Source organism: Somniosus microcephalus, chromosome 3 (assembly GCF_052327205.1).
Source record: "Somniosus microcephalus isolate GS21.2 chromosome 3, FLI_Smic_1.0, whole genome shotgun sequence".
Lineage (NCBI taxonomy): Eukaryota > Metazoa > Chordata > Chondrichthyes > Squaliformes > Somniosidae > Somniosus > Somniosus microcephalus.
This window is the reverse complement of record NC_140989.1, coordinates 23,185,773-23,208,603: the sequence shown is the minus strand read 5'-3', so window position 1 is coordinate 23,208,603 and position 22,831 is coordinate 23,185,773. Positions and strand designations below refer to the sequence as shown.

The window sequence follows — 22,831 nt, the reverse complement described above, 5'->3', positions numbered from 1 at the left end:
AAGGGGTAAGCCATTTAGGACAGAAATGAGGAGGAATTTCTTCACCCAGAGAGTGGTGAACCTGTGGAATTCTCTACCACATAAGGCAGTTGAGACCAACTTATTAAATACTAGCTGAAGTGCCCGGCGGTGGCCGAGGGTCTTTTGAGGCATGTTGTTGTTGAAGAAGAGAGATGAGAGCGACTGGGGGAAGAGAGAGAGCGACTGGGGGAGAGGAGAGCGACTGGGGGGGAAGAGAGAGAGCGACTGGGGGAAGAGAGAGAGCGACTGGGGGGGAAGAGAGAGAGCGACTGAGGGGAAGAGATCTGAGAGCCGCGACTGGGGGGAAGAGAGAGAGCGACTGGGGGGGAAGAGAGAGAGCGCTGGGGGAAGAGAGAGAGCGACTGGGGGGAAGAGAGAGAGCGACTGGGGGGAAGAGAGAGAGCGACTGGGGGGGAAGAGAGAGAGCGACTGGGGGGATCGAGAGAGAGAGCGACTGGGGGGGAAGAGAGAGAGCGACTGGGGGGAAGAGAGAGAGGACTGGGGGGGAAGAGAGAGAGCGACTGGGGGGGAAGAGAGAGAGCGACTGGGGGGAAGAGAGAGAGCGACTGGGGGAAGAGAGAGAGCGACTGGGGGGAAGAGAGAGAGCGACTGGGGGGAGAGAGAGAGCGACTGGGGGGAAGAGAGAGAGCGACTGGGGGGGAAGAGAGAGAGCGACTGGGGGGGAAGAGAGAGAGCGACTGGGGGGGAAGAGAGAGAGCGACTGGGGGGGAAGAGAGAGAGCGACTGGGGGGGAGAGAGAGAGCGACTGGGGGGGAAGAGAGAGAGCGACTGGGGGGGAAGAGAGAGAGCGACTGGGGGGGAAGAGAGAGAGCGACTGGGGGGAAGAGAGAGCGCGACTGGGGGAAGAGAGAGCGCGACTGGGGGGAAGAGAGAGAGCGACTGGGGGGAAGAGAGAGAGCGACTGGGGGAAAGAGAGAGAGCGACTGGGGGAAAGAGAGAGAGCGACTGGGGGAAAGAGAGAGAGCGACTGGGGAAGAGAGAGAGCGACTGGGGGAAAGAGAGAGAGCGACTGGGGGGAAAGAGAGAGAGCGACTGGGGGGGAAGAGAGAGAGCGACTGGGGGGAAGAGAGAGAGCGACTGGGGGGAAGAGAGAGAGCGACTGGGGGGAAGAGAGAGAGCGACTGGGGGAAGAGAGAGGGCGACTGGGGGGAAGAGAGAGGGCGACTGGGGGGAAGAGAGAGAGCGACTGGGGGGAAGAGAGAGAGCGACTGGGGGGAAGAGAGAGAGCGACTGGGGGGAAGAGAGAGAGCGACTGGGGGAAGAGAGAGAGCGACTGGGGGGAAGAGAGAGAGCGACTGGGGGGAAGAGAGAGCGCGACTGGGGGGGAAGAGAGAGCGCGACTGGGGGGAAGAGAGAGAGCGACTGGGGGGAAGAGAGAGAGCGACTGGGGGGGAAGAGAGAGAGGGACTGGGGGAAGAGAGAGCGCGACTGGGGGGGAAGAGAGAGAGCGACTGGGGGGGAAGAGAGAGAGCGACTGGGGGGGAAGAGAGAGAGCGACTGGGGGGGAAGAGAGAGAGCGACTGGGGGGAAGAGAGAGAGCGACTGGGGGGAAGAGAGAGCGCGACTGGGGGAAGAGAGAGCGCGACTGGGGGGAAGAGAGAGAGCGACTGGGGGGGAGAGAGAGAGCGACTGGGGGGGAAGAGAGAGAGCGACTGGGGGGGGAAGAGAGAGAGCGACTGGGGGGGGAAGAGAGAGAGCGACTGGGGGGGAAGAGAGAGAGCGACTGGGGGAAGAGAGAGAGCGACTGGGGGGGAAGAGAGAGAGCGACTGGGGGGGAAGAGAGAGAGCGACTGGGGGGAAGAGAGAGCGCGACTGGGGGGAAGAGAGAGAGCGACTGGGGGGGAAGAGAGAGAGCGACTGGGGGGGAAGAGAGAGAGCGACTGGGGGGGAAGAGAGAGAGCGACTGGGGGGGGAAGAGAGAGAGCGACTGGGGGGAAGAGAGAGAGCGACTGGGGGAAGAGAGAGAGCGACTGGGGGGAAGAGAGAGAGCGACTGGGGGGAAGAGAGAGAGCGACTGGGGGGAAGAGAGAGAGCGACTGGGGGGAAGAGAGAGAGCGACTGGGGGGAAGAGAGAGAGCGACTGGGGGGAGAGAGCGACTGGGGGGGAAGAGAGAGCGCGACTGGGGGGAAGAGAGAGAGCGACTGGGGGGAAGAGAGAGAGCGACTGGGGGGAAGAGAGAGAGCGACTGGGGGGCAAGAGAGAGAGCGACTGGGGGCAAGAGAGAGAGCGACTGGGGGCAAGAGAGAGAGCGACTGGGGGCAAGAGAGAGAGCGACTGGGGGCAAGAGAGAGAGCGACTGGGGGCAAGAGAGAGAGCGACTGGGGGCAAGAGAGAGAGCGACTGGGGGCAAGAGAGAGAGCGACTGGGGGGCAAGAGAGAGAGCGACTGGGGGCAAGAGAGAGAGCGACTGGGGGCAAGAGAGAGAGCGACTGGGGGCAAGAGAGAGAGCGACTGGGGCAAGAGAGAGAGCGACTGGGGGCAAGAGAGAGAGCGACTGGGGGCAAGAGAGAGAGCGACTGGGGGCAAGAGAGAGAGCGACTGGGGGCAAGAGAGAGAGCGACTGGGGGCAAGAGAGAGAGCGACTGGGGGCAAGAGAGAGAGCGACTGGGGGCAAGAGAGAGAGCGACTGGGGGCAAGAGAGAGAGCGACTGGGGGCAAGAGAGAGAGCGACTGGGGGCAAGAGAGAGAGCGACTGGGGCAAGAGAGAGAGCGACTGGGGCAAGAGAGAGAGCGACTGGGGGCAAGAGAGAGAGCGACTGGGGGCAAGAGAGAGAGCGACTGGGGCAAGAGAGAGAGCGACTGGGGCAAGAGAGAGAGCGACTGGGGGCAAGAGAGAGAGCGACTGGGGGCAAGAGAGAGAGCGACTGGGGGCAAGAGAGAGAGCGACTGGGGCAAGAGAGAGAGCGACTGGGGCAAGAGAGAGAGCGACTGGGGCAAGAGAGAGAGCGACTGGGGGCAAGAGAGAGAGCGACTGGGGCGAAGAGAGAGAGCGACTGGGGGAAGAGAGAGAGCGACTGGGGGGGAAGAGAGAGAGCGACTGGGGGGAAGAGAGAGAGCGACTGGGGGGCAGAGAGAGAGCGACTGGGGGGAAGAGAGAGAGCGACTGGGGGGAAGAGAGAGAGCGACTGGGGGAAGAGAGAGAGCGACTGGGGGGAAGAGAGAGAGCGACTGGGGGAAGAGAGAGATGAGAGCGACTGGGGGGAAGAGAGAGAGCGACTGGGGGGAAGAGAGAGAGCGACTGGGGGGGAAGAGAGAGAGCGACTGGGGGGAAGAGAGAGAGCGACTGGGGGGAAGAGAGAGAGCGACTGGGGGGGAAGAGAGAGAGCGACTGGGGGGGAAGAGAGAGAGCGACTGGGGGGAAGAGAGAGAGCGACTGGGGGGAAGAGAGAGAGCGACTGGGGGGGAAGAGAGAGAGCGACTGGGGGGAAGAGAGAGAGCGACTGGGGGGAAGAGAGAGAGCGACTGGGGGGGAAGAGAGAGAGCGACTGGGGGGGAAGAGAGAGAGCGACTGGGGGGGAAGAGAGAGAGCGACTGGGGGGGAAGAGAGAGAGCGACTGGGGGGGGAAGAGAGAGAGCGACTGGGGGGGGAAGAGAGAGAGCGACTGGGGGGGAAGAGAGAGAGCGACTGGGGGGGGAAGAGAGAGAGCGACTGGGGGGGGAAGAGAGAGAGCGACTGGGGGGGAAGAGAGAGAGCGACTGGGGGGGGGAAGAGAGAGAGCGACTGGGGGGGGAAGAGAGAGAGCGACTGGGGGGGGAAGAGAGAGAGCGACTGGGGGGGAAGAGAGAGAGCGACTGGGGGGGGAAGAGAGAGAGCGACTGGGGGGGGAAGAGAGAGAGCGACTGGGGGGGAAGAGAGAGAGCGACTGGGGGGGAAGAGAGAGAGCGACTGGGGGGGGAAGAGAGAGAGCGACTGGGGGGGAAGAGAGAGAGCGACTGGGGGGGGAAGAGAGAGAGCGACTGGGGGGGAAGAGAGAGAGCGACTGGGGGGGGAAGAGAGAGAGCGACTGGGGGGGGAAGAGAGAGAGCGACTGGGGGGGGAAGAGAGAGAGCGACTGGGGGGGGAAGAGAGAGAGCGACTGGGGGGGAAAGAGAGAGAGCGACTGGGGGGGAAGAGAGAGAGCGACTGGGGGGGAAGAGAGAGAGCGACTGGGGGGGAAGAGAGAGAGCGACTGGGGGGAAGAGAGAGAGCGACTGGGGGGGAAGAGAGAGAGCGACTGGGGGGAAGAGAGAGAGCGACTGGGGGGAAGAGAGAGAGCGACTGGGGGGAAGAGAGAGAGCGACTGGGGGGAAGAGAGAGAGCGACTGGGGGAAGAGAGAGAGCGACTGGGGGGAAGAGAGAGAGCGACTGGGGGGAAGAGAGAGCGCGACTGGGGGGAAGAGAGAGCGCGACTGGGGGGAAGAGAGAGCGCGACTGGGGGAAGAGAGAGCGCGACTGGGGGAAGAGAGAGCGCGACTGGGGGGAAGAGAGAGCGCGACTGGGGGGAAGAGAGAGAGCGACTGGGGGAGAGAGAGAGCGACTGGGGGGAAGAGAGAGAGCGACTGGGGGGAAGAGAGAGAGCGACTGGGGGAAGAGAGAGAGCGACTGGGGGGAAGAGAGAGAGCGACTGGGGGGAAGAGAGAGCGCGACTGGGGGGAAGAGAGAGCGCGACTGGGGGGAAGAGAGAGCGCGACTGGGGGGAAGAGAGAGCGCGACTGGGGGGAAGAGAGAGCGCGACTGGGGGGAAGAGAGAGCGCGACTGGGGGAAGAGAGAGCGCGACTGGGGGAAGAGAGAGCGCGACTGGGGGGAAGAGAGAGCGCGCTGGGGGAAGAGAGAGAGCGACTGGGGGGAAGAGAGAGAGCGACTGGGGGGAAGAGAGAGAGCGACTGGGGGGAAGAGATGAGAGCGACTGGGGGGAAGAGAGAGAGCGACTGGGGGAAGAGAGAGAGCGACTGGGGGGAAGAGAGAGAGCGACTGGGGGAAGAGAGAGAGCGACTGGGGGGAAGAGAGAGAGCGACTGGGGGGAAGAGAGAGAGCGACTGGGGGAAGAGAGAGAGCGACTGGGGGAAGAGAGAGAGCGACTGGGGAAGAGAGAGAGCGACTGGGGGGAAGAGAGAGAGCGACTGGGGGGAAGAGAGAGAGCGACTGGGGGGAAGAGAGAGAGCGACTGGGGGAAGAGAGAGAGCGACTGGGGGGAAGAGAGAGAGCGACTGGGGGGAAGAGAGAGAGCGACTGGGGGGAAGAGAGAGAGCGACTGGGGGAAGAGAGAGAGCGACTGGGGGGAAGAGAGAGAGCGACTGGGGGAAGAGAGAGAGCGACTGGGGGAAGAGAGAGAGCGACTGGGGGAAGAGAGAGAGCGACTGGGGGAAGAGAGAGAGCGACTGGGGGAAGAGAGAGAGCGACTGGGGGGAAGAGAGAGAGCGACTGGGGGAAGAGAGAGAGCGACTGGGGGGAAGAGAGAGAGCGACTGGGGGGAAGAGAGAGAGCGACTGGGGGAAGAGAGAGAGCGACTGGGGGGAAGAGAGAGAGCGACTGGGGGGAAGAGAGAGAGCGACTGGGGGAAGAGAGAGAGCGACTGGGGGCAAGAGAGAGAGCGACTGGGGGCAAGAGAGAGAGCGACTGGGGCAAGAGAGAGAGCGACTGGGGGCAAGAGAGAGAGCGACTGGGGGCAAGAGAGAGAGCGACTGGGTGGCAAGAGAGAGAGCGACTGGGGGCAAGAGAGAGAGCGACTGGGGCAAGAGAGAGAGAGCGACTGGGGCAAGAGAGAGAGCGACTGGGGGGCAAGAGAGAGAGCGACTGGGGCAAGAGAGAGAGCGACTGGGGGCAAGAGAGAGAGCGACTGGGGCAAGAGAGAGAGCGACTGGGGGCAAGAGAGAGAGCGACTGGGGCAAGAGAGAGAGCGACTGGGGGCAAGAGAGAGAGCGACTGGGGGCAAGAGAGAGAGCGACTGGGGGCAAGAGAGAGAGCGACTGGGGGCAAGAGAGAGAGCGACTGGGGCAAGAGAGAGAGCGACTGGGGGCAAGAGAGAGAGCGACTGGGGCAAGAGAGAGAGCGACTGGGGGCAAGAGAGAGAGCGACTGGGGGCAAGAGAGAGAGCGACTGGGGGCAAGAGAGAGAGCGACTGGGGGCAAGAGAGAGAGCGACTGGGGGAAGAGAGAGAGCGACTGGGGGGAAGAGAGAGAGCGACTGGGGGGAAGAGAGAGAGCGACTGGGGGGGAAGAGAGAGAGCGACTGGGGGGAAGAGAGAGAGCGACTGGGGGGGAAGAGAGAGAGCGACTGGGGGGAAGAGAGAGAGCGACTGGGGGGCAAGAGAGAGAGCGACTGGGGGGCAAGAGAGAGAGCGACTGGGGCAGAGAGAGAGCGACTGGGGGCAAGAGAGAGAGCGACTGGGGGGCAAGAGAGAGAGCGACTGGGGCAAGAGAGAGAGCGACTGGGGGCAAGAGAGAGAGCGACTGGGGGCAAGAGAGAGAGCGACTGGGGGCAAGAGAGAGAGCGACTGGGGGCAAGAGAGAGAGCGACTGGGGGCAAGAGAGAGAGCGACTGGGGGCAAGAGAGAGAGCGACTGGGGGGCAGAGAGAGAGGGGAAGAGAGCGACTGGGGGGAAGAGAGAGAGCGACTGGGGGGGAAGAGAGAGAGCGACTGGGGGGAAGAGAGAGAGCGACTGGGGGGAAGAGAGAGAGCGACTGGGGGGGAAGAGAGAGAGCGACTGGGGGGAAGAGAGAGAGCGACTGGGGGGGAAGAGAGAGAGCGACTGGGGGGAAGAGAGAGAGCGACTGGGGGGGAAGAGAGAGAGCGACTGGGGGGAAGAGAGAGAGCGACTGGGGGGGAAGAGAGAGAGCGACTGGGGGGGAAGAGAGAGAGCGACTGGGGGGGAAGAGAGAGAGCGACTGGGGGGGAAGAGAGAGAGCGACTGGGGGGGGAAGAGAGAGAGCGACTGGGGGGGAAGAGAGAGAGCGACTGGGGGGGAAGAGAGAGAGCGACTGGGGGGGAAGAGAGAGAGCGACTGGGGGGGGAAGAGAGAGAGCGACTGGGGGGGAAGAGAGAGAGCGACTGGGGGGGGGAAGAGAGAGAGCAACTGGGGGGGAAGAGAGAGAGCGACTGGGGGGGGAAGAGAGAGAGCGACTGGGGGGGGAAGAGAGAGAGCGACTGGGGGGGAAGAGAGAGAGCGACTGGGGGGGAAAGAGAGAGAGCGACTGGGGGGAAGAGAGAGAGCGACTGGGGGGGGAAGAGAGAGAGCGACTGGGGGGGAAGAGAGAGAGCGACTGGGGGGGAAGAGAGAGAGCGACTGGGGGGGGAAGAGAGAGAGCGACTGGGGGGGAAAGAGAGAGAGCGACTGGGGGGGAAGAGAGAGAGCGACTGGGGGGGAAGAGAGAGAGCGACTGGGGGGGGGAAGAGAGAGAGCGACTGGGGGGGGAAGAGAGAGAGCGACTGGGGGGGAAGAGAGAGAGCGACTGGGGGGGAAGAGAGAGAGCGACTGGGGGGGGAAGAGAGAGAGCGACTGGGGGGGGAAGAGAGAGAGCGACTGGGGGGGGGAAGAGAGTGAGCGACTGGGGGGGGGAAGAGAGAGAGCGACTGGGGGGGGGAAGAGAGAGAGCGACTGGGGGGGGGAAGAGAGAGAGCGACTGGGGGGGGAAGAGAGAGAGCGACTGGGGGGAAGAGAGAGAGCGTTGGGGGGGAAGAGAGAGAGCGACTGGGGGGAAAGAGAGAGAGCGACTGGGGGAAAGAGAGAGAGCGACTGGGGAAGGGTGGGGGGATGGGGGGGAGGAAAGGTGGGGAAGGGGGAGGGGGGAAGGGGAGGGGAGGAAAGGGGGGAGGGGAGGGGAGGAAAGGGGGGAAAGGGGAGGGGGGAGAAGGGGAGGGGGGGAAGGGGAGGGGGGGAAGGGAGGGGGGGAAGGGGAGGGGAGGGGGGGAGGGGAGGGGAGGGGGGAAAGGAGGGAGGGGGGGAGGGGAGGGGGAAGGGGAGGGGAGGGGGAAAGGGAGGGGAGGGGAGGGGGAAGGGGAGGAGGGAAAGGGGAGGGGAGGGAAAGGGGAAGGGGAGGGGAGGTGGGAAGGGGAGGGAGGGGGGAAAGGGGAGGGGGGAAAGGGGGAGGGGAGGGAAAGGGGAGGGGGGAAGGGGAGGGAGGGGAAGGGAGGGGAGGGGGGAAGGGGAGGGGGGAGGGGAAGGGAGGCGGGGGGAAAGGGAGGGAGGGAGGGGAAGGGGAGGGGAAAGGGGACGGGAAGGGGGGGAGGGGAGGCGGGGGGGAGGAAGGGGGGAGGAAGGGGAGGGGGAGGGGGAGAGGGGGGGGGGGAGGGGAGGGGGAGGGGAGGGGGGAGGAGAGGGAGAGGAGGGGAGGGGTGGGGGGGAGGAGAGGGGGAGAGGAGGGGAGGGTGGGAAGGAGGGGGGGAGAAAGGGAGGGGGGGAGAAAGGGAGGGGGCAGCCAGCAGACCCCCTGCCCTCTGCCGGCGATGGCTCCGCTGAGCTCCGTGCCACCCCACGCACTGACATGCCGAGCGCAGCGCCCCGGTCAGCCCGAGCCCCGCCCGCCGGAGGCCGGGGCCTGATGCGGCTTGAGACGGCCGATTGCGGCTGGCCGGGCCCGGTTGCCTTGGTAACCCTTCTCCCCTCTCCGCCTCCCGATCTCCGGGACCGGGCCTGAGCGGCTTGAGACGGCCGATTGTGGCTGGCGAGCCCGGTTGCCGGGGTAACGCTCTCCGCTCCCCCTCCCCTCCGAGCCCCCCCCCCCCCCCCCCGGCTAACCTGCTCGCTTCCCTCTGGCCGCGCTCTGTGTGGAGGTGCGCGTGCGCCGTGCAGCGCGAGTGTGAATTTAGCGCGAGGAGGTTGCAGTGAGCCCAGCCAGCTTTACCAAGATGGCTGGCCGTGGTTCAGAATCGGGCCCAGCGGGGGGGGGGGGGGGGTGGGGGGTGGGAGGAGCTTGCACAAAACAATTGCCTAGGGTCCAGCATGGCTGGCAACAGACGCCCAGGCCTACCTGCAAAAACGGGGAAAGGTAGGAAAATTAATGAGATTAGATAAAAGATTTGGAAGTAATTAACTTTTTAAAAAAAACCAATATGTGTTTTAAATGCAACTTTTTTTTTTAAAAAGACGCAGAAAGCGGGAAAAAGAAAATTGAAAAGTTTTGGAATCAAGATGGCGGCGACTCACCTCGGTTCAGAATGATTAAGGCCCGCCCACACACGCACCGATTGGTCAACCATCAGGTCACTGAACTGTAGGATCGGTCAATCATCACGTCACTCAACTGTAGGATGGCCCCGCCCCCCGCACACAATGAACCCGCCCCCACTCGATGCAAATGAGCGGATAATGAGAGTAATTTTGAACATTTTTTGGATACCGTCAGCACAATTTTTGTCCGACCGTCGGCACAATTTTTGTCCGAGCAAAAAGTAAATATGCCTACAAGAGTCCCTAATGATGAGCTTTCTTTTGATATAACATATGTGTAGGTACGCTCTATAACTTTTGATTGTATAGCCGGCCAGAGAGACAGACAGAGAGACAGACAGACAGACATATCCTTTTATATATATAGATAGAGATATTCAAGAAGGAGTTAGATATATTTCTTAAGGCTAACGGGATCAAGGGATATGGGGAGAAAGCAGGGACAGGGTACTGAATTTGGATGATCAGCCATGATCTCATTAAATGGCGGAACAGGCTTGAGGGGCCGAATGGCCTACTCCTGCTCCTATCTTCTATGTTTCTATAGAGGTCATCGACCTGAAACGTTAACTCTGTTTCTCAGCATTTCTGTTTTATTTCAGATTTCCAGCATCTGCAGTATTTTCTGTTTGTATTTCTGCTCCTAATTCTTATGTTCTTATATGTTCTGATGCTGTTCTCTGTCCCGTCCCCTGGGCAATTTGCTCAGCACGCCGATTGTCCGCGAGTCTCCCACCCTGCTGCTGTGCCACCCGCGGATAATGTCCCTGCCGGACTCCAGGTGTTGCCGAAGTTAACAGTGAAGGTGCAGATACCACATGCTCGCCAACTGTTCCGGGTAGGGTTACACACAGGGTCAAACCACAGCTACCTAACCCAACAGTAATGTCAGACTTTAGCTAATCTTCATTTTCAAATCAGTTTTCACTCCACACCTGGCCCTCGGGTTTTCCAGCTCTCCCAGCTTCAGACCACCTTCTGGGCTCCTCAGGGAATAAAGTGCCCGATAGACACACGCAACAGCATTGTGATATTGTGCTCTCAGGTTCCTTTTGACTTTGTTGGAATGGGACTTTGTTGTTTTATTTTAAGCGTATTTCAATTTATTACAAATGGTATTACAAAGTATTTCCAGCACAGGAAGAGGCCATTCGGCCCAATAGGTCGATGCTGGTGGTCACACTCACACAAGCCTCCTCCCACCCCACTTCATCTAACCCATCAACGTATCCTTCTATTCATTTCATGTGTTTATCTAGCTTCCCTTAAATGCATCTACAGGAAACTCTCGATTTACCGGCACCTAAATAACCGGAAATCTCTGTTAACCGGCAAAATTCAGGAGTAGGTTCAGGTAAGTTTTACTTCATATTAGTGGCCGTTCCTGGATCTGTGGCCGTGTAACCGGGGTTCCTGTACCTGTTGCTAAGCAACAGGGACGCCTGGATCTTGTGGCCGGGGTTCCTGCACCTGTTGCTAAGCAACAGGGATGCCTGGATCTTGTGGCCAGGGTTCCTGCACCTGTTGCTAAGCACAGGGACACCTGGGGTCTTGTGGCTGGGTTCCTGCACCTGTTGCTAAGCAACAGGGACACCTGGGTCTTGTGGCCGGGGTTCCTGCACCTGTTGCTAAGCAACAGGGAAGCCTGCATCTGTTGCTGTGTACGGGGCTCTCGTACCTTTTACTATACCTCTCTGTAATCCGGACTTTTTGATAAAACCGGCACCACGCCGGTCCCGTCGGTGCCGGATAAAAAAAGTTTCCTGTCTGCTATTCTCCTCAACCACTCCCTGTGGTAGCGAGTTCCACATTCTAACCACTCTCTGGGTAAAGAAGTTTCTCCTGAATTCCCTATTGGATTTATTAGAGACTATCTTATATTGATGGCCCCTAGTTTTGGTCTTGCCCACAAGTGGAAACATCTTCTCTACGTCTACCCGATCACTTTCATAATCTTAAAGACCTCCATCAGGTGCCCTTTGAAAGGGGGCACTTGTGGTGCTGACTTCAGTCAGGTGACACTGGGGCTACCCTATTGGTCCAATTAAAACAGGCCCTGGCATAGCCTTCCCTCGGCTGTTTTGGGGTGAAGTTGGTCAATGCCAGCAGAATGGAACGGGCTCACAGCGAATCGGAAGCCTCGTTTTACACCGCCCTCGATTTGCATTGCTAATAGAAAGCGGGGCTTTTCAATAAGGATTCGAAAGTCTGAACCAAAAGAACAGGAAATGCCGCAGATTGGGGGGGGGGGGGAAGTGGGGGGGGGGGGAAGTGGGGGGGGGGGCGGAGAGAAGGACCTTACCTCGCAGCACAGTTTTCAGGTTAACCTTGGCTTGCCGGTGCAGGTCCTCCACGCAGGAAGAGCGGCTCGATGGGAGGAACACGTTCTCCTGCTGGTGCCATGACGCTTTATAGTGGACCGTCCATTTGTTCTCTTCGTCTAGGTTAGAGACGGCTAGAAAAGAAGAGGGAAGATTGTCTCAGTCTGATCTATTTAGAATCACACAGCGCAGAAGGAGGCCATTTGGCCCATCGCACCTGTACCGGTTCTTTGAAAGAGCTCTCCAATTAGTCCCACTCCCGCTGCTCTTTCCTCATAGCCCTGTCTTATCAACCCAACCCAACCATCTTCCCATTACAACATCTGTAAATTTGTTACAACTCCACTGTCCTGGTCTCAACCATTCTACCTGCATACCTTTTTGAGCTGTTGATCAATTCTAAACAATTCCAGCTCCTGTGTCACGATATAATACAGTATGAGCAGGACAAGCAAAGAGAGAGGGGCTAAGAGCAGACTAATTGTGATCACTTCTCCAGGCTGGTGTCTCACCTGTGCTATCCACATTGAAAATGCATCAGACACACAACAGAAGGCAACTGAGTGGCAGGAAATCCCAGACATCACAAGTCTAATTACTGCTGTATCAAATGTCCCACCCACGCCTGAGGTATGGTGAACTGCCTTGGGTGGAGTTCGGTCCATTCAGGGTGGCCTCAATGCGGAACAAAAGCACCTTTGTGAGCCCGTGGCACAATTTTGTTCTTTGGTTTAGTCAATGGGACAAAAGTGACAGGCGGGGAGGAACTGCGAAATTACGGCAAGCGTTCCCAGAAATTCCAGGATCTTAGGAAAGAAAAAGCAAATGGTGGGGAGAGAGAGAGGGAGGGGAGAGCACACATGGGTCTTAGTCTGAGTGCCATTTCCCTCCCCTTCCCCTGTGGGACCGTGACAGAACGGCTTGCAATCGCAAGGGCTCCACTGCCGACACTGTGGAACATAACCGACTGCGAGCATGGTCGCTGAATTAGGGCGACAGTTTTACAATCCTGTCTTCGACCCCCCACGCCAGGGCTAGCAAGGGTCGGCACTGGCAATGGGATCTCACACATGCTGGCCCCCGTGGCTGTATGTGAGCCTCCGAGAGGTGAACCACCATGGTCTCGGACGTCTCCCCCTATTGGTGTTCCTCCTTCCACCTCCGCACAGAAGCTTCTGGCTCGGCAGTGAGATCAATAACTTGGCACGTGGGGGAACCAGGGTTCGCCAAACCTGCCCGACTGTCCTGGGGTCTCCAGGAACGGCAGGTTAATTTTCCGGGCACTGTCGCTGGCAACCCAGTTCTGCCATCACGTTAACTAAGAGCGGCTTTTGTAGAGCCGATACTCCCTAGAGTTTGGAAGAATGAGAGGCGAACTCATTGAAATATCTAAAATTCGTAAGGGGGATTGACAGGGTAGATGCAGGGAGGATGTTTCCCCTGGCTGGGGAGTCTAGAACCAGGGGTCACAGTCTCAGAATAAGGGGTCGGCCAGTTAAGACTGAGATGAGGAGAAATGTCTTCACTCAGAGGGTGGTGAATCTTTAGAATTCTCTACCCCAGGGGGCTGTGGATACTCAGTCGTTGAGTATATTCAAGACAGAGATGGATAGATTTTTGGATACTAAGGGAATCAAGGGATATGGGGATCGGGCGGGAAGGTGGATGTTGAGGTAGAAGATCAGCCATGATCTTACTGAATGGCCTACCCCTGCTCCTATTTCTTATGTTCTTATGTTGACTAGGAAATGGCACCTGTACACAAGATCATAATTTGTACACTGCAACAAGAATAGGAAAGAGACATACACAGCATTAATAATATGACGACTGATGTTGCAACGCTGACAGTAGATGCATAGGCCCAGGAATAAAGTGCTGCCCCTCTGCCAGTGGTAGGGTTGGCAGCTCTAGTTCAATGTAATCATGGAGGTTCCATCACATGTCCTCCCGCCCTTCCAAACGGCCTTTCTCCCCCATCTCCAGTATTTCCATAACCAATAAACAACGGTATTCAAAGAAAATGAAAAAAGAAACGTTATTTTTTTTTCTAATGCCCCCATGGTTTTTCTCCTGGGTGTTCCTGACGGCGGTGATCCAGATGATTAATCTTCAATTCCTGCAGGCTCCAGGACAATCCTGGAGGGTCGCCGAACCCCCTAGCCATCGGCCGAGCAAAGGTCAGGACGTTTACCTCCAGTGCCAGGGACCGCAAGACCCGTGCGTTGGGGCACGCCCGCTGCAGTCATGTTAAAAGTGGCTAATGTTTAAAGAGCGAGTGAGTGTCTGATGTTAAAGCCAGTGAGAGAGAGCTTGTAAACTGGGTAATAAGCAAGCAGCACCTGAACACACACAGCCCCCGAGTCCAGTTGACACAAGCCCAGCGCTGCTCCTATAATGATCGCTGCCATCATTGTATGCCCTCCCTTTTGTTCTGGTGTCAGCCCGTTGTTTGTATCAGGTATTCTTTTCCTAAAATGTCGCTGCCCTGGGGACCATCTCATCTCACCCTCCTCATGGAAGGATCATCACGTACTCCTCCCACAAAAGCTTTGTAACCCTCTCCCAAGCTGAGCAAACACGTTTGTACGGCAGCTTCCTGGAGCCTGCGAGCACCCATGCTGCTCAGCCTGGCTCCCTTATCCCAGCGGCAGACTCGGAGAGCCCAGTGTCACCTGGGTCTGCGTCACCTGCTGGGCTCCGGAAATCGGATCCAACAACACAACACGGCGGGATTCTGGCCCCACCCCACCCCCAAAATAAATCCAAACTAGGTGTGGGTTGTGGCTCACTCTCGCATCCGAGTCAAAGGGTCGTGGGTTCAAACCCCACTCCAGAGACTTGAGCACATTAATCTAGGCCGACACTCCAGTGCAGTGCTGAGGGAGTGCTGCACTGTCGGAGGTGCCGTCTTTCGGGTGAGATGTTAAACCGAGGCCCCGTCTGCTCTCTCAGGTGGATGTAAAAGATCCCATGGCACTATTTCGAAGAAGAGCAGGGGAGTTATCCCTGGTGTCCTGGCCAATATTTATCCCTCAACCAACATCACTAAAAAACAGATCATTATCTGACGAAAGGTCAGCAACCTGAAACATTAACTCGGTTTCTCTCTCCACAGATGCTGCCTGACCTGCTGAGTATTCCCAGCATTTTCTGTTTTTATTTCAGATTTTCTGCATCCGCAGTATCTTACTTTTGAGGAGACATTAGGAGAGGTCAAAGAGATAGCTTTTAAGCAGCCTGTTAAAGGAGGAGATATAGGAAACCACTTACAATTTGTTTAAGTATTGCTCAGGGTAGGTTCGAAGTCAAGCTGTTTTATAAAGAAGGGAGCATCGTACCCTTTAATGTAGCTCTGTTCAGTGGCTAACATGTGGAAGTTTACCCGCTCCTTTAAGGTCACGAGAGGAAATCGCTGTGTCATCCTGAATCAAGTAGAGACGAAGAGTCTTAGAATAAGGGGCTGCTCTTTCAAAACTGAGATGAGGAGGAACTACTTCACTCAGAGGGTGGTAGGTCCATGGAATATGCTGCCCCAAAAAGCTGTAGAAGCTACATCATTACATAAATTTAAAACAGAAATAGACAGTTTCCTAGAAGTAAAGGGAATTAAGGGTTACGGGGAACGGGCAGGAATTCGGACATGAGTCTAGGTTCGGATCGGTCATGGCCCTGTGGGTAGCGGAGCGGGCCCAGGGGCCATGTAGCCTGATCCTGCTCCTGTTTCGTGTGTCTAATTCTGTTAGATTCAGGAGATGGTTCAGTGATAGTAGATTGGCGGTTAGGATCAGATCAGCCATGATCTTATTGAATGGCGGAGCAGGCTCGAGGGGCCGATTGGCCTACTCCTGCTCCTATTTCTTATGTTCTTATGTCCTTAAGAATCATACCCCAGCAAGGAGTCAACATGTCCAAGATACGAAGAGGAGGAGGGGGGAAATGACACATACTGCAGATATACTGAACTGGGCTGAGTTGCATAGCTAGAATACCCTTCAAGGCTTATTGAGCCTTGGGGAGATCAACTTTGGGAGACTGGAGCTCACAACTCTCCCAGAATGTGTCACAACAGCTGAGCTTGCAAGACATGTGAGGGTGGGGAACATTGTTGGGAGTTCAGGAAAATAACTACAATAGATCCAATCCTGCAGTGTAGTGTCACTGATTTACCCCTCAAATGTGTTAGTCTATATGTAGAAAGCCTCCAAACATTCCAATGTAGGAAGCCTTGCCAGTTGGTGCTGTGTAAACCAGGGCTGTGAGGTACAGTCCTTACAGTATATACTGCAGTGTATAAACCTAGGCTGTGAGGTACAGTCCTTATAGTATATACTGCCCTGTATGAACCAGGTCTGTGAGGTACAGTCCTTACAGTATATACTGCCCTGTATAAACCTGGGCTGTATATACAGTCCTTACAGTATATACGGCCCTGTATAAACCTGGGCTGTGAGGTACAGTCCTTACAGTATATACTGCCCTGTATAAACCTGGGCTGTATATACAGTCCTTACAGTATATACGGCCCTGTATAAACCTGGGCTGTGAGGTACAGTCCTTACAGTATATACTGTCCTGTATAAACCAGGCCTGTGAGGTACAGTCCTTACAGTATATACTACAGTGTATAAACCAGGACTGAGGTACAGTCCTTACAGTATATACTGCAGTGTATAAACCAGGCCTTACAGTATATACTGCCCTGTATAAACCAGGGCTGTGAGGTACAGTCCTTACAGTATATACTGCCCTGTATAAACCAGGGCTGTGAGGTACAGTGCTTACAGTATATACTGCAGCGTATAAACCAGGGCTGTGAGGTACAGTCCTTACAGTATATACTGCAGCGTATAAACCAGGGTGGAAGGTACAGTGCTTACAGTATATACTGCAGTGTATAAACCAGGGCTGTGAGGTACAGTCCTTACAGTATATACTGCCCTATATAAACCAGGGCTGTGAGGTACAGTGCTTACAGTATATACAGCCCTGTATAAACCAGGGCTGTGAGGTACAGTCCTTACAGTATATACTGCAGTGTATAAACCATGCTGAGATATGATCCTGTGCATTATTTAGCGTACTGAGTTATATACTGAGCACTGAGTCCGCCATGACTCAGTGGGTAGCACTCTTGCCTCGGAGTCAGGAGGTTTGTGGGTTCAAGACCCACTGCAGAGACTTGAGCGCAAAATCTCGGCTGACACTCCAGTGCAGTGCTGAGGGAGTGCAGCACTGTCGGAGGTGCCACCTTTGGGATGAGACGTTAAACTGAGGCCCCGTCTGCCCTCTCAGGTGAATGTGAAAGATCCCACGGCACTATTTCGAAGAAGAGCAGGGGAGTTCTCCCCGGTGTCCTGGCTAATATTTATCCCTCAATCAATATCACTAAAAACAGATTACCTGGTCATTATCATGTTTGTGGGAGCTTGCTGTGTGCAAATTGGCTATATTACAACAGTGACTACACTTCAAAAGTACTTCATTGGCTCGAAAGCACTTTGGGACGTCCGATGGTCGTAAAAGGTGCTATATAAATGTAAGTCTTTCTGTCTATATTGATGAATAAGATTGCAATGCATGGGTACAGCAGTAAACAGCTAAACAAAGGGAAGGTACCACAAAGATCTCTCACAGTAACTTGCATCCCTGGTGGGACCATCAATCACACCAGCACCACATACGCAGCAAAAGCAAAAAGATAAATTGTTCGAATGAAAAAGGGTTTTTAAATGAGACACTGGGGCACCACGAAGGAACTGGGCACCGTTAGATTCATGATGTCTCTGCCGGCTCCGTTAACTGGGCAGGTACTGCTGGCAATCTCCTTCCACCGAACCAAGCAGATTGCAAACTCCAAACTGAGAGAAAGCATCCTGCACGAGTTAAACCTTTTTAACTGGGTGAACAAAATCTAGCACAGCTCCAGTGTAAACATTTGAAAACCGACAACTGCTTTTCAAGTGCAGTCCCTGAAAGGGGCAGCTCCCGCCCAGTCACAAGGTCTGTTCTTAGGGTCTGTTATCCCAACGCATCGCAGAGCCCCGCACCCAGGAGCGTGCGTCGGAACTAGGCCCCTTTCTCCTCACTGTAAAGCTCTCTGGGACACTCTGGGGGAGGTGAGGAGAATTTATTTTGGGCGGCGAGTTATTGTGATCTGGAAGAACGGTGGAAGCAGATTCAGTAGTAACTTTCGAAAGGGAATTGGATCCATACTTGAAAAGGAAAAAGTGAAGGGCTATGCGAATAAGAGTGGGGGGTGGGCCGGGGGGGGGGGGGGGAAATGGGACAAATTGGACGGCTTTTTCAGAGATCCGGCACAGGCACAATGGGCCGAATGGCCTCCTTTTGTGCCGTGTGATTCTATGATGCATCTTTCTGTACTTAGGGACCACGATACATAGAAATACACAGAAATTACAACACAGAAACAGGCCATTCGGCCCATCCAGTCTGTGTCGGTGTTTACCCTCCATACCAGCAAACAGTTCCAATGACATTTACCCGCCCTGTTCCCATATCCTTTCAACCCCATTTCCGTCATCCACCTAGCCAATCTAATCTTCAATGTCAACACAGTTTCCGCCTCAGCCACTAACACTGGAAGTGAATTCCATAGCTTCACAACTTTCTGTGTGATTGAAGCTTTCCCTGCCCTCTGCTCTAAATCATTGGCATTTAGTTTTGTATCTCTGGCCTCTCGTTCTTGACCCCTCCACGCAAGTTGTCATTGCTGTAGAAGCAGGCACTCAAGTAAATTCCAAAAACATTGTCCTCCAACCCCATCACATTGAAATCCAGACTGAGCTCACCATCTCTGGCTCGAACACACAAGACTTTTTTTTTTAAAGCAGATTTTACATCCAGTTTCAGGGGAGGGACCAGCGTGAGCTGTTGGGCTTAAGCAGTTACTATGGACACCCAGGGCACAAAGGCCCAGGGCCTTCTCCCTCTCCCTTGCACCTACTCCAGTTAAACCTCCGGTTATAGCCCAGCAGCCTACAATACCAGATATCGCTGTAGGCTAGCTGTTAATTCATTGTCGGGATTTGGCCATCGTGAGCAAAGCCAGCATTTCCTGACCATCCCTCGTTGCCCGATAGAGTTTACACTATAGAGTGCAGCCAACAATGGTTGAACAGCTGAAGAGCAAAAACATTCTTGATGGGTTCTTGGACCTTCATGCCCTCTGCTTGCTCTTCCCCTCCCTCGCCTTCCCGTCCCCTCGCCCTCCATCCTTCCCTCCTCTTGCCCCCCGCTCCCTCCATCCTTCCCTCCTCTCGCCCTCCGCTCCCCTCGCCCTCCATCCTTCCCTCCTCTCGCCCTCCATCCTTCCCTCCTCTCGCTCTCCGCTCCCCTCGCCCTCCATCCTTCCCTCCTCTCGCCCCCCGCTCCCTCCATCTTTCCCTCCTCTCCCCTCGCCCTCCATCCTTCCCTCCTCTCGCTCTCCGCTCCTCTCGCCCTCCATCCTTCCCTCCTCTCGCTCTCCGCTCCCCTCGCCCTCCATCCTTCCCTCCTCTCGCCCTCCATCCCTCCTCTCGCCCTCCGCTCCCCTCGCCCTCCATCCTTCCCTCCTCTCGCCCCCCACTCCCCTCGCCCTCCATCCTTCCCTCCTCTCGCCCTCCATCCCTCCTCTCGCCCTCCGCTCCCCTCGCCCTCCATCCTTCCCTCCTCTCGCCCCCCACTCCCCTCGCCCTCCATCCTTCCCTCCTCTCGCCCTCCATCCTTCCCTCCTCTCGCCCTCCATCCCTCCTCTCGTCCTCCGCTCCCCTCGCCCTCCATCCTTCCCTCCTCTCGCCCCCCACTCCCCTCGCCCTCCATCCTTCCCTCCTCTCGCCCTCCATCCTTCCCTCCTCTCGCCCTCCATCCTTCCCTCCTCTCGCCCTCCCCTCCCCCTCCATCCTTCCCTCCCCTCGCCCTCCCGCCCTCTCCTCCTACAGTTTACAGGCTTTTATACACATTTAAAAACCCTCTCCAACCTCAGTGATGCTCTGTCGCCCTTCTCCTAAGTTTTCGAGCGGTGTAATAATTAAGGAAATTTCAGCAGTGGCCCTGACCAACAATACAAATTCCTTCAGTACCAGAGGCTGCCTCTTCACACTGTGGCACGCCACCTGCACCCAGCAAACTTTGGAAAGAGAGAAAGAAGTCGCTGAACTCACCCTTTTTCTTGAAGAGCTTAACGAGGGATTCCAACTTTCTGTTTATAAACACCACCATTTCTTTTTTAAATTTATTTCAAAGTCTTTGAGGCGTCATAACAAGATGCAAAGCAGCGAGCTTGCCAGAAACGTGCTGTCACTTCACAAAGCCTTCCGCAGACTCACAGGGAAGAAAGAGGGGTCCCTTTTTTTTTTGCCAAAACAGTTGCTTGTAGTCGTTAACTTGATATGTGATGTTTCCCTTTTGGGGAAAGGGAGGGGCGGAAGTAGAGAGAGGCTTGCTTTCTTTGAAGAAAGGCTTGTAACCCAATAAGCTTAAGTTTAGAAGCAGTCTTTCTCTCTCTCTCTTTCAGCTGAAGGAAGGCCAGTATAGAAATATTATCTCTTCCATTTAGCCCACCAAAAAGTCACAGGTCGCACCTCACCGGGACGCATGCATTCCCCACTCGGGTGTCCTATCACAGGCTCAATTTGAGAAGCATCAGCCCCATAGACAGAAGAACCACAAGTTATGGAATGAGTTGCAATCTTCTCTTTAAGTCCACCTGCCCTTTAGTCCCCTGTCTCTCAAGACTAAGACAAACATATAAAAGGCAGCAGTGGTCTCCCCACCCACCCCCCCTCCCTTTCACTCACTCACGCTCCTCCCCTCTCCCGCCCTCCATGTGTTGCTAGGCGACAGACTCGCAGAGAGATTCCCCCCCTCTTGTGCGAGCCAACACGTGAAGTGAAGCGAAAGCCAAGCGGATTCAGTCCTGTCGGCGAGGGGGTCATTGTCTGGCCGGCCTCTCTCGGCCCCCCCTTCCCCCTCCTCACAGCAGTCAATAGCTGGATCTTTACAAAAGAACCTCTGTGGAATCGCTAATGCAGTCTGCATTTTTTTTTCCACACACAGATTATCAGCTCCAGCCCCCCTTGTGTTCCCTCACTTAATTCTCACTTCCTTGAAGATCCGATTGCATTGGTTGTAATTATTGCTGAGGGGATGGATGTCTTGGCTGGAACTGAAAGCTGTGCTAAGGTCCGTCTAATCTGAAGTATACGTGGGTTTGTTTTGCGATCTTTTGTTTGCAACTTTCTACTTTTTTTTAGTAAGACTCAAGTTTTTCTCATAAAATCTATGGTTAACAAAACTGCAGCTCATTTCTCCAGGTTTGTCTCCAGAGTCTGTCAAAAGCTCATCTGAAATGTTCCAGATTAAAACAAGATATATAAAAAAACCACAGCAAATCTGAAATAAAAGTAGAAAAGGCTGCAAAGGCACAGCAGGTCCACCAGCAAGTTTAAAGGGAAAGGGCCAGGTTAGCGATTCGGATGTAGACTCTGTAAGGGCTGCAAACATTAACCTGTCTTTTCCCTTTTGTGTTGCTGTTGGACCTGCTGCGTATTGCCAGCACTTCTCTCCCTTTATTTTCAATTGAAGCATAAAGGTTTGCTCCTTCTAATTGCTCTTCCTAATGGTCAGTATCACCAGTCATTCCTGCAGCCCCCTCCCCTTACTGTAGCTACCAACACACACGCGTAAATGCACTCAGTCACGCGCGCACACACGTAAACAGTCGCACACACACGCATACATACATAAACAGTCACACGCACACACACAGTCACGCACATACACACATCGTCCGCATGTCCGATACGAGACTCCCAGAACAGGTACTTTACTCGGAGCTCCGGCACGCCAAGAGAGCCCCAGGTGGGCAGAGGAAACGCTTCAAGGACACCCTCAAAGCCTCCTTGAAAAAGTGCAACATCCCCACCGACACCTGGGAATCCCTGGCCCAAGACCGCACAAAGTGGAGGAGAAGCATCTGGGAAGGCGCTGAACACCTCGAGTCTCTTCGCCGGGAGCAAGCGGAAGCCAAGCGCAAACAGCGTAAGGAGCGCACGTCAACCCAAGCACCCCACCCACCCGCCCCTTCAACCACCGTCTGCCCCACCTGTGACAGAGACTGTAGGTCCTGCATTGGACTCATCAGTCACCTGAGAACTCATTTTTAGTGTGGAAGCAAGTCATCCTCGGTTCTGCCTAAGAAGACAACACACACACACACATCAGGAGTTTACACAAGGTTAAATTTTTGCAAATTCAAAGCTCAGCATTTTAAATATGGGACTATCACAATAATTAAACCTGGGTTAACCTGCACCCATCCCGTTTTCCAATTGTTCCTGTTCTTTACAGTCCATATGTGTGAGTTGTCAGCTTGGCTCGCTGGTAACACTTTTGCTTCTGAGTCTGACGTTTGTGGTTTAAAGCCCCCACCACAGTATCTGTGGATGATGTAGAAAAGGAAGAGGAGGGGTGTCTAAAGAGGGATCCTCGGCAGACTCCCAAGGTGATGGTGTAGTGATGGGATGAGAAGCCATTGCGGGAGATGCTCTGACGAAGACCGAATATGTAAGAGTGGAACCAAGCGAGGGCAGTCCCACTGAGCTGGACAACAGAGCAGGTGCGGAAGAACAGTGTCGAGAATGAGCAAGAATAATGCACGGTGGTGACTGTCACAGAGAATGTCATGCATGAGCTTGGTTAATGCTGGTTTGGTACTGTGGGAGATCTGATTGCAGGGGTTCATAAGAACATAAGAATTAGGAGCAGGAGTAGGCCATTCGGCCCCTCGAGCCTGCTCTGCCATTCAATAAGATCATGGCTGATCTTCTACCTCATCTCCACTTTCCCGCCCGATCCCCATATCCCTTGATTCCCCAGGAGTCCAAAAATCTATCGATCTCAGTCTTGAATATACTCAATGACTCAGCATCCATAACCCTTTGGGGTAGAGAATTCCAAAGATTCACAACCCTCTGAGTGAAGAAATTCCTCATCTCAGTCTTAAATGGCCAACCCCTTATCCTGAGACTATGCCCCCTAGTTCTAGACTCTCCAGCCAGGGGAAACAACCTCTTCAGCATCTACCCTGTCACTCCCCCTCAGAATCTTACATGTTTGACATCACCTCTCATTCTTCTAAACACCAGAGGGTATCGGCCCAATCTACTTAATCTCTCCTCATAGGACAACCCTCTCATCCCAGGAATCAATCTAGTGAACCTTCGTTACACCACCTCTAAGGCAGGTATGTCCATTCTCAGATAAGGAGACCAGAACTGTGCACAGTACTCCAGGTGTGGTTTCACCAAGGCCCTGTACA

General features: G+C 55.5%; 1 protein-coding gene across 3 annotated transcripts in view; it reads right to left on the bottom strand.

The window, feature by feature from the left end:
- The window catches only part of LOC147120898 (NHS-like protein 1), a 160,753-nt gene that overhangs the window by 69,348 nt on the left and 68,574 nt on the right, over positions 1 to 22,831 (bottom strand). For all 3 annotated transcript variants that reach the window (XM_085979304.1, XM_085979310.1, XM_085979317.1), the window contains exon 2: positions 11,493 to 11,645. In XM_085979304.1, the coding sequence (XP_085835430.1) occupies positions 11,493 to 11,645 (153 nt within the window). The remainder of the gene's footprint in view (positions 1 to 11,492; positions 11,646 to 22,831) is intronic.